Source organism: Phasianus colchicus, chromosome 12 (genome assembly GCF_987193195.1).
Source record: "Phasianus colchicus chromosome 12, bPhaCol1.hap1.1, whole genome shotgun sequence".
NCBI classification, from domain to species: domain Eukaryota; kingdom Metazoa; phylum Chordata; class Aves; order Galliformes; family Phasianidae; genus Phasianus; species Phasianus colchicus.
The window spans coordinates 14492585-14508704 of record NC_143447.1 but is presented as its reverse complement, the minus strand read 5'-3'; the positions used below and the strand labels follow the sequence as shown (position 1 = coordinate 14508704).

Here is a 16120-nt window from a genome sequence, read left to right as displayed (position 1 = left end):
TAATAATGGGCTTCTTTAAGTGTGTCCAATTCTGTTGGCGTTTGCGTTGCTCACACTGGCTCAGAGTAGGAAACCCTCTCCTTGCTGTCCCTGAGCCATTTATCTCTTTGCAAACAAACCCTGCTGCAGGACTAGACACCTGAACTGGTGTGGGATGTCGTGTAGCTGTGAGGCTGCCTTAATAAATCAGTGCTAATGGTGCTGGCTCTGCAGTCAAGGTCCGTGCTGTGTTTTCAGCACAGGTTGCACTCAGGATAGATCTGCATGAGCCAGCTTGCACCTAGAAGCAGCAGTTCCAATAACATCTGTATTCACTGGTAGTTCTCAGCTCCCTCTATCCACTTAGCACTGCATAGCAGACTATTTCTTGGTGCTATATTTATCATGGGTGTCCCTGTGATTTTCCTACTTATTCCTCTCGCTCAAAGAGTCTTAAATGGCCTTTTGACTCTGTATCCATTCTTGTCCTGCATCAATCCATCAGTGTGTTAATCTGAACTTATTTTGGGGCAAAATATTGTTCTTTGAAAGTGTCCTTCAAAGTATTGTTCTTCTTTCTCACCTGTGTGAGGAGAAAGTGTCGGAGAGAAGGAAGTTATTTTGCATATATAAGTCAGTGCTTCGGTCATGACTTTGTGGCTGATGCTGAAAGAGGAGCCAGGCTGGCTCTGTGTGGTGTTAATGAAATGTGGGAAGTGTCACCTGGAGTTCCTGTGTGGGCTGGCAGAAAAACCTGTACCATTATTGTGCTCTTTTGGTGGCCTGTGGGCAAGAAGTTGTGGGCTACCATTGTATTCTCCTAAGGGCAAGAGACTGTATGGCAAAATCTGTGTTTTCCCATCAAAGAGGGGCTCAGCCTCCACCATGGTAACCTGAAACTTTTCTCTGGCAAGCCTAATAGTACTGCTGTTAATTCAAGAGAAAAATAAAGTTAGGTTTGCACGTTACGATTTTTTAATTTTTAGTTTTAAACCACTGGAGTTGTTCTCCCTGTCTTCCTCTGTGATTTGTTTCCTTGAAAAATAATAATAAAATCTCTGTCTCGTGCGCCTTTAAGATCAAGGAGTGTGAAAAAGGACCCAACCCTACCCTAAGCTTGGCTGTTTGCCATTCTGTTTATTTCTGAAGTCTTTCCCTAGAGGTCTTATCTGCAGGAGGTTGCAACACCCCAGCAGAATGACATCCATCTTCCCTTACACTGCTGACCCAGGTCACTGCTGTTATCGAGGGGGATATCTCCATGTGAGGAGGGCTTGCTGGAGCTGCTCATGTTGGGGCAGTTTGCACAGCACTACCTTTGTTTCTGAAGGCTGGAGCTCTGCGGAATGGTCTGTGCTGGACACAGATTTTCTCTCGAGTGCTCCCCTGATTTGATGAGGATTGCTAAAATTGAGGGTGTCTGTAAGGACTGCTGTTATCTCATTGTAACACACCTCTGACCTCTTCCATTCCTTTCTATATACAAGAGCTCAGAGGATGTGGGATAAATGGCCCCATCTGCAGAAGGGCTTGGGTGCATCAGGAACTGAAGTATCAGCCCTAATCGTGTTCCCAAGAGGGAAGATACCCTCAGAACGAAGCAAGATGCACTCATCACCACACAAAGATGATACAGCTGGATGTTTCAAAAGTAGAATCTGCCCCAGATTCCACTTATCCACTTATGTAATGAGGTGAGGGGGTTCAGCATGTGTTTGCATCAAGCCAACTCAGCTGGCAGGGATGCTCCAAGTCACTCAGCCAATATGGGGCACTTTGGGGCCAGAGTTTGCCAGGAGCAGAAGTTTGTTGTGACTTAGTTTACTGGCAGAGATAGGTGTTAATGGATTATAGAGCATCCATGTAGTTGTTTTGTTGTTGTTTTTTTTTCTTGTGAGATGATTTCTCCTGTGTTTTTGAAAGTTGTTTTGATGTTGCCTTTTCTGTCCTCCAGCTGATTTCAGAGCATCCTACAATTTCAGCTGAGGTGGTAGCGTCTCACCTTTCCTTTTGACTTTGTCTGACTTATTCTGAGTCCCGAACAATTTCCAAAGAATACATGATTAATTGAAAAGTCAGCATTTCTTGTAAGAGCTATTTGAATGAAGAGCATTCAGTGAGTTTGAACCATTATTCCCATTTCATTGACAGGGAACTCCGAGCACAGGGATGTGAAGGGATTTGTCCCCTACAATTGCATCCTGATTCTGTGTGTTGTGTTGAGCTGCAACTGGGGTAAAAGTGAGTTCATCTCCACCTGAGAATTAAAAGATAGAAGTACCAGTGAGTCTAAATTCCTTGGAGGAGAGGAAGAAGCCATAGCTGTGGTTTTGCATCTGTCAACTGAGCAACTCAGGAGCTGTTTGGAGCTTTCCAAAGGGGAAGGAAAAAGTTCTGTTTCAAAAGCATGTTTCTCCTTTTTTTTTTTTTGGTCATAACATAATGCAATAAGTAATGACCCAACAAAAATCTGATTCATGTTATGAACAGTGGAAACAAAACAAAACTTGCTGCATTGGCAGGTTATGCTTACTCATCTAATCCAGAACCTAATCCAGCCTCTAGAATAAAGCATCACCTTGCTGACTCCTACAACAGCTCTGGAGAAGGAAATGTATTGGAGAGAGGTTTTTCCTCGCATGTGAATCTCTCAACTTTCTGTTCCATACAACTGCATAGGTTTTACCTGCATGAAAAAGCAGCCCAAGATGGCAGTGGTCATCAGCTGTAATTTGTTTTTTCTATGTAGAACAAAAGTAGCTTTACTGGCTGGCAGTGTTTTCTCACTGAAAGCTAAAGTAAAGCTGGAGTGCTTCAGCTTTGCTATCTAACACATGCTTTGCTTCCATAAGTATTTTTAGAATTTGTGTGGGGGAAGGTCAGAGTGGGTGGTTAATGGGTTAGATAATGTACTTCAAATTCCCAGTGTGATCCAGGAGGAAAAAAAGCTGTTTGGAAATCACATGTTTCACATGCGAAAGTAAACTCCGCCATTTTTTTTTGGTAGAAACTTCAAAATCTGTTAATCCAACTCAGTGATAGACTGCAAAGGGGAAATAGAGAAATGTGCCTGGAGAATGGGTGTCCCATGGGGAGAACCTCTTCTTTCTGGCTGAAGCCATGTTATCCAGCTGAGGGCTGTGTGCATGTGCTCACAAGAGCTGTCCCTCATGGTGCCACTGTTCAGAGCCCTCTGTGACAGGCTCCCTCAAAACAGGCAGATTTCTAGAGCATGAAGTGGGGGGAAAGAAAAAAAAAGATTTTAAAGTTGCTTCTTGTTACAAGGTAGTTATTACTTCCTAGCTAATAACACTTGATTCTTCTCAGTTATCGATTATCAGCTCTGCTATCGCTTGCAAATGTTGTGGTTATCTGTAGAGCCTCCTTTGAAGGGAAATCATTCACTTTTATAGATGTGGAACCCAGGTGGCGTCAGAAGAAATGATTACTCAGAGTTGCTCATACTTTGTGCACACAACCCACACGCCTTTATGGCTGTGGCACTTGAAAAATAAACATCTGGAATGGCGTGGCTGTCCCAGTGCCGCAAACAGGTGCCTTGCCACCTTCTGGCTTTGTTTCTAGGAGGTACTACCTGCGCTGGGGCCTTTTTAGAGATAATTGCATTTCTACTGCCTTAAGGAAGCTGACTGTTCAGAGACAAGCTGCACCAGCATCACTTTGGGCTGGGTTGTGGTGGATCGAAGCCCAGGGCCAGGTCTGGTTTCCCCAAAGCTTGCATCCCCTGAGGAGGCAGCTCGTGCTCCTCCTCCCTTCCGCTTGAGGAAGGGAGTGTGTTTTGAGTGCAGAGCAGCATTCGTGCTCTTTGCATCACGTTACAGCTATCCAAAAAGCTTTTTCAGAGACTTGCAGATCAAAATGAAGGCGAGGGTGACCTCTTTCATGAATGGACAAAAATGGAATGTTTTCATTTCCAATAGGCATTAAGCCAAGTAAATATTAGTCAATCCAAACTAGTTTTGAAATTAAATTATTCTTATTTGTTGGAGCATTCCAGGGAATCGCTTTGATCTGTATGTACTTTCACCAAAGGGATATTGGCAGACTGGCCATCCAGTTCTAGCCATTGAGGATGAAAGAAGGGTTATAATAACCACCTTGTGCGGCAGTGATACTGAACAGATGACTTTTTTGGATAATATTAAATGAATAAAGGTAAACATGCTTCAATTAAAATGTTTTTGGAGACTGAATGCAATAGAGCTGTTGGAAACTCTTCTGTGAGGATCGAAGGAATTTTGGCTGCGTTTGTAACTGATTTTCTTTAGCTCCAAAAGTGTTTGAAAGGGGGAGGCTTGTTCTGCGCGCTGTTTCCTCTTCAAATAAATACGTTGTTTCAAAATGGCATTTTAAGATTAAATAAAAATTGGCAGCGGGTAGCGAAGTTGTTAATAAGCGAGGAGAGAGATGTGCGCTGAAGGACAGCCTGCACGTTGTGCTTTGTTCCCACTGGGATCTCTGGTCACGTACAGTGAGTTGTCCCGTGCGTAGCGCAGCCAAGAGCTTATTCAGAAGACAGCTGAGAGTAAACTGAAGCACGCAGCATTTAGGTGGCACCTTATCCATCTGCTGCGGACGTTTGGAGACAACGTACGATTTCAGTTTAGAAAAGTTATAATATTTAGTTGACATAGTAAGGATATTGGGCTTCTCTAATCGGGCTTGGACCAGGTCCTCCAGAAAGAGCAGGAGAAGGGCGATGAGGAGCGTTCCTCCATGAAGCACAGTATAGGCACGGCTGAAAAGCTGACTGATATCAGCTGAGGAGAATTTGTGTTTCCCCTAGGCTTAAATATGCACTAAAGTAAACAGAGCTAAAATAAAACATACAAACTGCGGAATAATTTTGGCTAGAAGGGATTGCTGGAGGTTACCAGGTTTATCCCTCCTGCCCCAAAGCAGGGCCACCCCTAAAACTGGGCCTGACTGCTTGGCAACTTCAGGCTTCTTTATGAAAAGTTCGCACATCTCGTTAAGCCTCAGCTTGGGCAGATTTCAGGTTTCTTACCTGTGTTTACACAGTCAGCGTGTTGTAGTCACCATTTTATTTTGCTGCTGCTTTTTTTTTTTTTTTTTTTTTTAATCAAGTGTTGTGCTGGCAAGTGCCTTGTTCACATGTAGAGCCCGGTGTCTTCTCACGTGGGCTCTCTGCAGATTTGCTTTTCCTTTATGACAATTGGACTGGCTGTACTTGAATTGTGAGCTAAAGAAAAGAACAATTCCCCTCAAGAGCTACCGCTTAAACAATTGGCCCCATTGATGAGTATCCTTAAATGTCATCTCATTTTTAAGTCTGTTTAAGTACCTTGTGTGTTCGTGCCCTAAGGGGGGAACAGTTTGAACAAAGATGGATAGATAAAAAAAAAAAAGTCCAAGCACAAAGGATTTGCAGGTTGAAACTTTTGTGTGTGTGTTTTTTTTTTTTTTAATTGAGCATTTGCTCAAAACTGGATCCATTTGCCTGCAATGGGTTATTTTGTTTTCAACTCAGCATGTGAATCGTCATGCTTGAGTTTAAAGCTTAATTTCTTTCTTTTCACACCTGTTTTTATTTTGACACTGAATATACAGAATCTATATTTTTGCTCCGTGCTTCCTTTATCCCCAGCTGGAAGTCTGGTGTGATGTTATCATGCAATACCTTCCTGAAATGTCCATTTGGAACTCTGCAGCCTGTGGAAATGCAAACTACTTACGGCTTTGTTTATCTTTGTGAATTTATGATTTTGTGCATTAAAAGGCCGACCCATAGAAGGCTACACTATGCTGAAAAACCTCGTTTCTGTCCAAAGCAATCTGCAGTCTGCTTTGAGACTACCAGCCAAGGCAGGGGAGAGAAGAATTTAAAGTTCACTGGATGTGGAGGAAGCTCTGCTGGAGCATGAAAAGAGTTGAAGTGATGATGAAAGATGGGGGAGACTGGAAATGGAGTGTGGGAAGCAACGCTAACGTGGTATGGGTGCTCATGGAGACTTGGAAGTCTTGGATTTTTCTTCAAGGATTGTATTTGACAAAGAAGAGATTGACTGAATGATTTTAAGGAAAAGATTTGAAGTGAAGTGACATGTGTCTTCCATTGGCTATGCAAATCAGAATTACATAATCTGCACAAATAATAATAAAAACAATCTTTTCCAGATTTGCAGCCTTAAGCATATGCTCAGTGTTGTGGCAGAGAGCTGGCTAATGCAGCTGCTGTGTAAAACTGGGGCAACCAACTGGTTTTGATCTTTGAGGGAACTGGGGCAGAAGGTCACTTCAGCCTGTCCTTGGTGTCTCAATGCTTTGTGTATTTCAGGCAGATAAATGATGGGCAGTCAGATCAAGTGAATATGCTTCACTTATTGGTATAGTAACTGTAAGTCATCCCTCTTCCCTGCTTTCCCATTTCCATGGAAAACTGAATTTGTTGGATATTGCTCCTGTGGTCTGTAGGGGTGCATGGACTGCAGGTATTTTTACTGTATCCTATAGCAGTTTAGCAGTGATAATGATACACCCCCTATATACAAGGGTTTTGCTCCCAGGTCCTAAAATAAAGTCTCTGTGAATTTGAGCAGGAATCAGCTATTTATCTTATAAACCTCAGTGGATGTGAAGCATTTGCATCTGTGTGTTTACTGATGGAAGAATGTGTTCAGTGGTGGAGTTGGTCACGTTGGAGCTATCATCAGCACAGTGGCTAGGTTGGCAGGGGAAAAGAATGAGGGAATTTAAACTAGTGAACGCAGGTCATTTTAGGTTGCTAGCCCTGTATTGTTGTCTTAGCTAGATATATATGGTATGTATGTGCGTGGAGTTATCTGTATGTGCATGCATGCCTATAAAAGACCCTGTGTGTTTATCAGACTTCAGTGCACTGGCACAATTTCCCCAAGTTAAGTTGCTATTCTGAATATACTCTGGAGGTTTCTATGTGTCTCTTCCCAGAGCTGAGCTCAACATATTTTCTAGCTGGTTGGCTGGCTGGCTATAATGCTTGATAGTCTGGCTAAGAGGCATGCTAAGGATGACTTGCATATCTGAAAATCAGGATGGGCCCCAAGTCATGTGAAAGGAGTGCATGAACAGATAGCAGCAGTCTGAGGGTACAGTTTTATTTAATACAGTTCTTGGATATGTAAACTTAATGACTTTTTTGTTGTTGTTCTTTTTTCCAGGGCGACTCTGTTATTACAGTGCAGCTGACTGAGGAAGATAAGGTTGAAGATGATGTAGTTTTCTACTTGATCTTCACTGGGTCAACCGTCCAGCACTGCACAAGCACTAGAAAGATTAATCCTGGGAGTCTGGAGACAATTTCTCCTGGTAAATAGTTGCTTTTCTTTGCATACCAGTGTATCAGTCTATGAAATCTGCTTCTTTCAAGTGAATTTAAGTGTAATTCTGTTTTAGTCAACTTTTTTCTCGTTTGCACATTCACTGAGTATAGAATATATGGTTTGGATGACCACTTCAGCTGTTTAAAAATCTTTTGCTTGACTTTGCTAGAATGGTGTGACTTTTAGTTTGTAAGTATTTAATGTTTGATGAAATTCTATTGTGGAAAATATGAAGTTATATTAACACATAGAAAAAAGCTTTTAAATGTGAGCAGGATACTGGAGGATACATTTGCAATGTTAAGATTCTAGTGTCCAAATGGTGTATGGCCTGGTAAGTTCCAGTTCCTCTTAGGATCTGCTTAATTATGTGATGAGGTTTGTTGCTATAGTCCTTGTGAAACACAGCCCTTCTCTCTGAAATCTTGTTGTGCAGTTCAGAACAAACACAGCGCTTTCTGAAACCCTTGCAGAAGCGAGGAAACACGTGGTGCTCAGTGCCATCCCTCCAGCAGAGTTCAGACAGAATGGCTTTTCACATTTAAAGCACACCACTCTCATTTAGCCTTTGTGCAATTAAAACAAAACAAATCAGCACGGAGTTTTCTTTAGTGACTTCAGGCCCGTGGGAATGGGCATGCTTCAGGCTGTGGTGCCTACAATTAACCTTCCCTTCTGACTTCTTGCTATGTAACACATTGGTACCAGTGTGAGAAAAACGTCTGACATTTCTCTATATACAGTACAGCTTATGGAACCCAGTGTATTGTTTTATTATTATTATTTGTCTGTCTAGTAATTTGTTATAAGAGATGTGTATGAAGTATGATTTGGACTAAGGACTTAGCTAATGAAATACGCCGTTCCCTCCTGGTGATTAGTGGCTGAGAGTTGGCCACCTCATTTGCTCATTTCCGCTTCTTTCTGTGCTGTTGGAGCTGTTTTCTGCTCGAGAAGAGAAGCCTTTTTACAGTGGCCGATTCCTGTGCAATCAATTAGCTCAGCGTCTGTTTTCTCACAGAAGGGGAGAGGCGGTGACTCGCAGCCCGTGTGTGCATGGGGTGCGCAGGGGCTGTGACAGCATGGTGTGACCTCATCTCCCTCCGGGGACCCAGCAGCTAAATTGCCAAGAAAGGATCTGAAAGGATGCTGTGTTTGCCTTCAGGAACCAGAATACTTCATGGGATTTCCGGGCAGCAGTAATGCTTTCCTACAGCATTTGCCTGGGCATCCTCAGTGCCATGACTTTGGCTGGTGGCCATGGCTTGTCCCCAGCTCCGTGGCTCTGCTTCCCCTGTCCTGCTGGCCCCAGGACTAACTGAGTCACTGGGGAGGGCTCCCTGGGCTCTTCTTTGCTGCCATTAGTTGCAACAAGTGGGAAATCTGACTCTGCTTCTGATTCAGAGGGAAAGGAGGTAATTGCTTTCAATTGTTCCTTTACTTTTAATGGGAATTTATATTTTTTGGTTTAGTTGCGTGGTGATTTTGTTTCTTGGGTATTTCCATAAAGATGATCGTTGCCCCATGATGCAGCTTAGATCAGACCAACATTGAACAGTGGCCTCAGGGAGAGGCAGGCCCACGTGTATTAGAAGAATGGCTGAGAATGAGGATGACTTCTTAAATGCAAAGGTGTAGCACCCCTTCCTGTGTTTGTACCTCACTGTGGAGAAACTATCTGAGGGGAAAAAAAGACTTGAGTGAAGAAGATGCTGGGGAGAAGCAAAGTGAAAGGAGAAAGTCATGCTATCCTGCTGACACAGACGTGCTTGTCCAGTGTTACTGCAGCACTGATTTTAGTACAAGCATGACTTATTCCAGCCCAGCTCTTCCTCCTCCTCCTTCTCTTTCCTGGTCCCTGCAGTCGATCTGTAATCATGTGTTTACATCGTATATTCGACCAGTTGCCTGGGAGATGCTGTGGTGACTCACGGCTGGTGTTATTTGACCTCAGAGCAGGATTAGCCAGGAACAGGAGGCGGTGTGTGGGAGACCAGCCCTGTTTAAACACCCCAGCCCAGGCAGGCAGCGAGTGCTGTGCCAGCAAGTTCTGCAGGCAGCTTGCAGCCAGAACCTTGACCTTCTTCCATCTGTGAGCATCTTTCCTTTACCTTGGCGCACTGTTGCACATCCTTGGGAGCGCAGCAGCTGCTGGAGGCTCTGGTGGATGCAGGGAGGGCTGATTTGTTATAAATACTCCAGACCCTCCGCCAACCTTGCCCTCCACCTCCCCTGCTTCCTTTCATAGACCATGGCTCTTTCTTCATCCTCTTCTTGTGTCCTCATGGCTTCATGCAGTTCACAAGTCTTCATCTGTGGTTGCAGGGGGAGCTGTAATTCTGTTAAAGCTAATTTTAAGACAAAAGACTGTTGGTTTTTTTTCTTTGTTAGTTGTTTTGGTGATGTGTAGGGGTGTAAGAAACAGAAAGGGAAATAATTTAATTACATTTGCTGCCAAAATCGAGTGTTTTAGCAAAACTTTCAAATGAAATCACATTAAAAAAAAAATAACGTAAGGTCGTTTCAGACGAGAAATTAAAGAAAATGGAATGGTAATGTAAACTGTTGGAATACTTTCTAGATTCTCATGTATGAAAATTCTGTGTATTCTGAAAAAAATTATCTAATTAAGCATACAACTGCAGCCAAATGACTGCTGTATTTTATATAGTTACCAGAACAGTCTGCCTCTTCCTTATTTCATCTTTATCATTAACTTTGAACGGCACCGTTAGCTGAATCTGTTCAATGTTTAAGTGGAAGCTTTTTATTTCATAATAAAAGAAGGGGTATCTGATTGTAAATTTGTGGGAGCAGCTTTTTCTTAGAGAAAATTTTCAACTGCAAATTAGATTTTGCATTCTATTTTGTAATTGGCATGTACTCTCTATCAGTGTGTGACTCCCTGGCTGCTGGTGTGTCCCTGGCACTGATGCTCATAGGATGGTGCTGTGGAACTTCCCACACTCAGTGCCCTGATAATTAAGAAATTATACAAATTTATAAGGAAGGAGTATCACTTTCAGATTCCCATGGCTTATGTAATGAATCTTTGTAGTGGCTATGCCTTCTCTATACAGCTTTCGTTAGAGCATAACTAGAATGTTGGAATGTTGCATGCAGATTTGGTTGCCTTTAGGCAATTTTAACTTAGGGTTTTTTTTTCCTCCATAGTGGTGTAAAATACATTAGTTCCCTCTACAGATTCATCTCCCTAACATTTTAGATTAGAAACTTCTCTTCTGTGAGGAGTAGACATTTGAAGCTGTAGGCATATTTGATTTAAAGATGCAAGAGGATATGAATGAGAGGAAAAAAAAAAAAACAACAGCCAGTGTTGAAGCCCTGCCACTTTGTCCACCATGCCAAACGGCATCTGGCTGCCAGTCCTGCTGTACCTTCTCTTATGCAACTTAGCTAGCCAGAAACTTCACTTGCTGGAGTCACAGCCTGGTGCCCCATGCCTACTCAGAGAATAGGGCTTACAGCCTGATCTGAATGTCAGCCAGTGTCTTGAACCTTCTCTGTGTAGATTTCACGTGAAATGAGGAGGCCCTGGGGGGAAAATATATTCTATTATATTTTTAATTTAGAGAAAGGTTCACAGTGGGAGAATCTGTTGTTTCTGAATGAAGTAAGAGTAACCACTCTGTTGTCAATGCAAATGATGGGTCCTAGATGAGCTGTAGGAAAGGGTCTGTCAATTTTACAGGAATGTAGGCTTGCTTGCAGACTGACAGCTGCATGTACTATAGAATTTGAAGTGAAAGCATCTTGAATTCTGGTAGCCAGGTGCATATGTACAAGGGAGTCTTTTGGACAGGAAAAGACTATGAAAGTGATACAAAGGAAAGGAAAAAAAAAAATGTTCAGAATACATACAGTAAAATTGTGAATCACACTATAGGAAAAAGGGAGGCAGCAATGAGACCCAAGAGATTCTAGGGATGTAGGATATATCCTGGTTTGTTGCCGTGTTTACATGATCAACAGCATTTATAAGCCCGGTGGAGGAGAGTTGGAAGCAGCCTAGGATTGTTAATCCTTTGCTAGGCTGTAGTGCTAGAAGTCTTCTGTTGGTTTAGGGAAAAAATTGTGGATCTAATGATCTTTTTAGCATCAGTGCCTTGAGAAGGATACCTGAATATGTAGGTAAATGTTGATTCAGAAATCATGCAAAGGATGAGTAATAACTGTGGATTTGTACTTGCTCTGAAGGATGGGATGGGTGATTATCCTGCCCCCACATTTGGTTATATTACAAATTTAGGAGAAATAATTTCCTGTTATAAGAAACAGATTCTCAACTGATCTGTCATAACTGAAGTGTCAAAATAAACTCCTGAGTTTCAAGAATTAGGCAGTGATTCTTTTGTGTGCTTCCAGTACCTCTTGTGCTAGCCTAAGGACAGATCAGGTTGCATCATCCCACTAAGCTTCTGTTTGCCCTGATGAAAAATAACAAAAAGATTTTTTTGCTATTACTTTACTGTGATGATTGAGATGTTTCAATTTCCAAATGATCTAATCTAAATTTTCTATAATTAAAGAAATTTTCCTCTCCACCAGAGATACTTCATAGTTCTGCAGAACAATTTAAAACATTCCCTTGTCACATTCTTCCAGTGTTAAGGTCCATCTCTGTGGCAAGCAGAGATCATAGAATCACTGGAGTTAGAGCATTTAGATCATCCAGTCCAACCATCAGCCCACACTTGTGGCCTCCACCATCCTTTTCTTGAATACCTCCTGGGTCGATGACTCCACCACCTTCCTGAGCAGCCTGTTGCAATGCATTGCTACTCTTTCTGAGAATGATTTTTTTGTAATAACCAAGCAGAAGATTGAGTGTTGTTATGGGTTTATCTAGTTTGATTATCATTGGTGGCTAAAGCATAGCCACTGGATTTGCAGAACGAAGAAAATACCAATGGTCTAAGTGGGGAAGGATGTAGAAAATGATACTACCTCTGCTGCTGTGGCTAAGCAGTTTTTTACTGCTGAAATTACATAGTTTGAAGCTAGCTTGTGTCTGTTTATGTTAAGAGAAACTCATCCTGCCTAGTGTCATAAACTGAGCTTTTCAGTAAGTCCTTGTTAGCGTAGCAACTGAGCCTGTCGTAATCTTTAATATATTTTTCTTCCCAACATCTCCACAGGGTAGGGAGGGTAGAGTGGAGGCACTGACTGGCTAACTGGATGGCACGTGGTGGTACAGAAAGTTTGTCAAAACAGGGAAGTGAAACTTGAATACAAGGCAGCAGCCTCATCTCCTGCCTCTGCTTCTGAAGCAGTTTTTCCCCCACTGAAAACAAAAATAAATCAAGCCTGAAATCGTGGTCTGGGAAACAAAACAATAAAAAAGGAACGACCTCATCCGTGTTCACATGAGTCAAAAGCCCCAACTGCAGTGTGTGGCAGAGCTCGAGATCAGCGAGCTGTTGGGCAGATTTTGGGAGAACTTTGCCAGCTGTGTTTGGAGGAGCTCACAAAAGAAAGCTCACAGTGTTGTGTACGGTGTGCATCATGTAATGGCTGCCATGTTGGGCACCAGTGTGGCTTTGTGCTTAAAGAACAGGTATCTGAGAAGTGCAGAAGAGCAACAGGAAGGACAACAAAAATGGTGAAGGGTCCAGAGGGTAAGGTGTGTGAGGAGCCGCTGAAGTCCCTTAGTTTGTTCAGCCTGAAGCACAGCAGGCTGACGGAAGGCCTCATGGCGGCCTGCAGCTCCTCATGGCCACCTATGGCTTCCTCACAGAGCTGATCTCCTCTCTCTGGTGACAGTGGCAGAACTTAAGGGAATGGCATGGAGCTGTGTCAGAGGATGGTCAGACTGGATATCAGGAAAAGGTTCTTCACTACAGGGCATGGCCCTGAGCTGCCAGAGCTCAAGGTGCGTTTGTTCTGAATTCCTGTAGTCCTTTGCTTTGTTTTATTCCTCCTTCCTTTCTGCTTGTTGAGAGGATAAGGTAAAATTAATTTTAGCTAGCTTGGAAATATCTTCATTTCAAACTTCTTCTATTTTACTGTGAAATCCTTTACATATGTTCCTGTGTTATTCTCTTCTACCATGGACTGTTTTCCCTTAGGAAACAACTTTTCATAGAGAAAATTATATTTCATGAATTGCAGTCTTCGTACTGGAAGACCAAAAGGGTAAACAAGTTGCATAACAAGTGATCATTGGCAATGCTAGTTGTGGATTTTAAAATACTCTTAATTAAGAAACAAAACCCCCCTAAAATAGAACAAAACAGCATAGCCAAGAAGACTTTTTGCAGTCCATTCTCTTTGGTGTACTTAATTGCTCTAGGCAGTGCAATCAAAAGGAAGTGATGCTACTTCTGGATGACATCAGTGACAGGAAAAAATGACTGAATTTGTACTGAAGTTATTTATGAGGTAATGTGTGGGGTCTTGTGCTTCTGCCAATTTATACGACCTCTGCAGCGTAAAGGACCTAAAACAATCTTTCTACACTCTCTATGTGAATAGTACAGGATTTGAAATGAAAAACAAAGGCTCCTGTCCATCACTTTTACTGGCCTATGTATTTCATAAGGTCTCTTATGTTGCAAGAGTAAATACAGCAACTGTACATCAGACGTGTCAAGCATGGGCTCTAGTTTTCAGAACCAGAATTTGGGATTCCTGAAGGAGAGAGCTTTTTTCAAGTGGCTGTAGGAGATCCTTTGACTTCCCTTTCTACAAGCCACCAGATGGCAACATCTGTTGGATGCAGACTGAAAATACTCTGGGAGATTCACAGCGTTCACTGTCTGACTTTCCTGTCCTGTTTAGATCTCCATATAAGATCTCTTTAAACAACCCCACCAGGATAACTTGGAGGACACAATTAGCACAGGAGTACTTAGTCACCAACCAGGCAAACCTAAACATGTGCTTCCAGTGGTGCTTTAAATAGCTGCCCAGGCTGGGGGACCATTGTCTGATATCTCAAATGTGAATTCTGAAAATAGGTGGTTTGGACAGGATTTCCACTTTCAGAGGAGTAGGAAATGAAATCATGTTTTAGTAAAAGCTCTGCTTTGGAGCAACGATGTTTTGTCTCCATGTGTGCCTTGTTTGATGATAAAAAGTCTGTTTGGAGTCCCCCTGCCATCCTTTTTGACACACCCCAGGTCAGTAAAATGGATACCACTTGGTAGGCCAAGTCTAAGAGTATGTATTAACTTGTCTACAAAGTCCCTGCAGCTGAGCATCTCCATCTTTTGCAGTGTTATTTTGCAAATGTTATTGTGTAGAAGAGGCAGTGCTATCATACCAGTGCATCTCATCTCATCAGGGTTGAGTACAGAGAGGCCAGAGCTTCGTGTCCTTGTTTTTTGTTGTTGTGTATTGCCCAAAGCAAGTTCCAGTAAGTGGCCTAGTAAGGAATTCGGTAATTGAAGGCTTGTTGTCTTGCTTTAAACAATTTTTAAAGCGTGGGTTTGTGAAACTGAGGAATTCACTTTATCGTGGCAGAAGCAACTGCAGCACCCATCTCTGTGCGGACTGGAAAGTTTTATAATTTCTATATTTTTCCTGAAATATGTTGGCAGATCCTCGAACAGCTCCTAAGTATTGAGTTGCTTCTAAATCTGAAGTAATTGAGGACCAGGAGAAATGGGGTAAAATTCAATACAAGAAGAATTAAGGGGTGGATTATTTGACTTTTATAACAGTTAAGCTAGCGTATAAATGATGAAATTTCATACTGTGGCAAGAAAATGTACAAAGAAGAGAACAGTGTGGATGCCAGCAAATAGCCTGAGACGTTAGCAAACAGCAATGGTAGAAACACTGTTACGTTTGTTGGAAAAGTTAGAATTCAAGTTGGAATATTGCTGGTTGGTAATAGTGTGGCAGTGTTCAGTATGTTACCATTTCCTTTGGCTTGTTTGGCCAGATGTCCAGATTTCTGGAGGAGAGTGAAGGCAATCTGCAGAGATGTTACGCTGCATCGTAAACCCATTTGAGCTCTACAGTGCCTAGATTTCTCCTGCCCTTTGTGGGTGCACCCATGTGTGTAATTTATTTGGTCCCCTATGTTTTGAACCTTCTGAAATACAAATATTACACATAGGCTATAAGTAAGCTGATGGTTCATCCTGATGCACCTGGGTTGTTTTTTTTGTTTTGTTTTGTTTTGTTTTTTTTTTTACCTTTTTAGTAAGCCTGAAGAGCTTTGTTCTGCTTCTGGAAGGAGCACAGCAGTTAATGGCCATATGCTCTGGTGCTCATGGTGCTGTACACGCTGTTTTTAGGATGGGTGATGGATGCTGCACACCAGCACCATGCATGGGTCCATCCTTCACCCTGCTAAGGGTAAACTCTGCTGTCTGCCTGTGGATCAGAAGGGAGACCATTCAGAGCAATAGCATCTGTTCCAACCTTGCCCTGAGTTCTTTGTGATCTTGGGCAAGTTCCTTAACCTCATGAAAACAGCTTTGGGCTTACTCTGTGGATGATAACCATTTATCTCCCAAGAGTGCTGGAAAGCTGAGCTCACTTTTCCTAACACCGCTTAACGTGCTCTGGGAAAAGGGCTGCTGAAATTCAACTGTTATTCCAGGGTAGGAAGCAGGTCTTTGATGTGGAGAGCAGCCTTGCTGCACCGGCTGTTCCTGCAGAAGGTCCTGTGTGTGCCTGGGTGTTTGAGCTCTTTGCTGGTGACATCCCTGTGGCTCTTTCAAAGCAGGGGGCAGAGACCTCTTGAGCAATCTTTTACTATTTGCCACGCTTGTTACTTAATTGCTCCTCCTGTGTTTGAACTCTTTGCCAAAGTCAGAACCTGT

General features: G+C 42.6%; 1 protein-coding gene across 6 annotated transcripts in view; it reads left to right on the top strand.

Moving 5' to 3' along the window:
- The window catches only part of AKAP13 (A-kinase anchoring protein 13), a 195501-nt gene that overhangs the window by 58818 nt on the left and 120563 nt on the right, over nt 1-16120 (top strand). For all 6 annotated transcript variants that reach the window (XM_031587751.2, XM_090149022.1, XM_090149025.1 and 3 more), the window contains one exon: nt 7161-7308. In XM_031587751.2, the coding sequence (XP_031443611.2) occupies nt 7161-7308 (148 nt within the window). The remainder of the gene's footprint in view (nt 1-7160; nt 7309-16120) is intronic.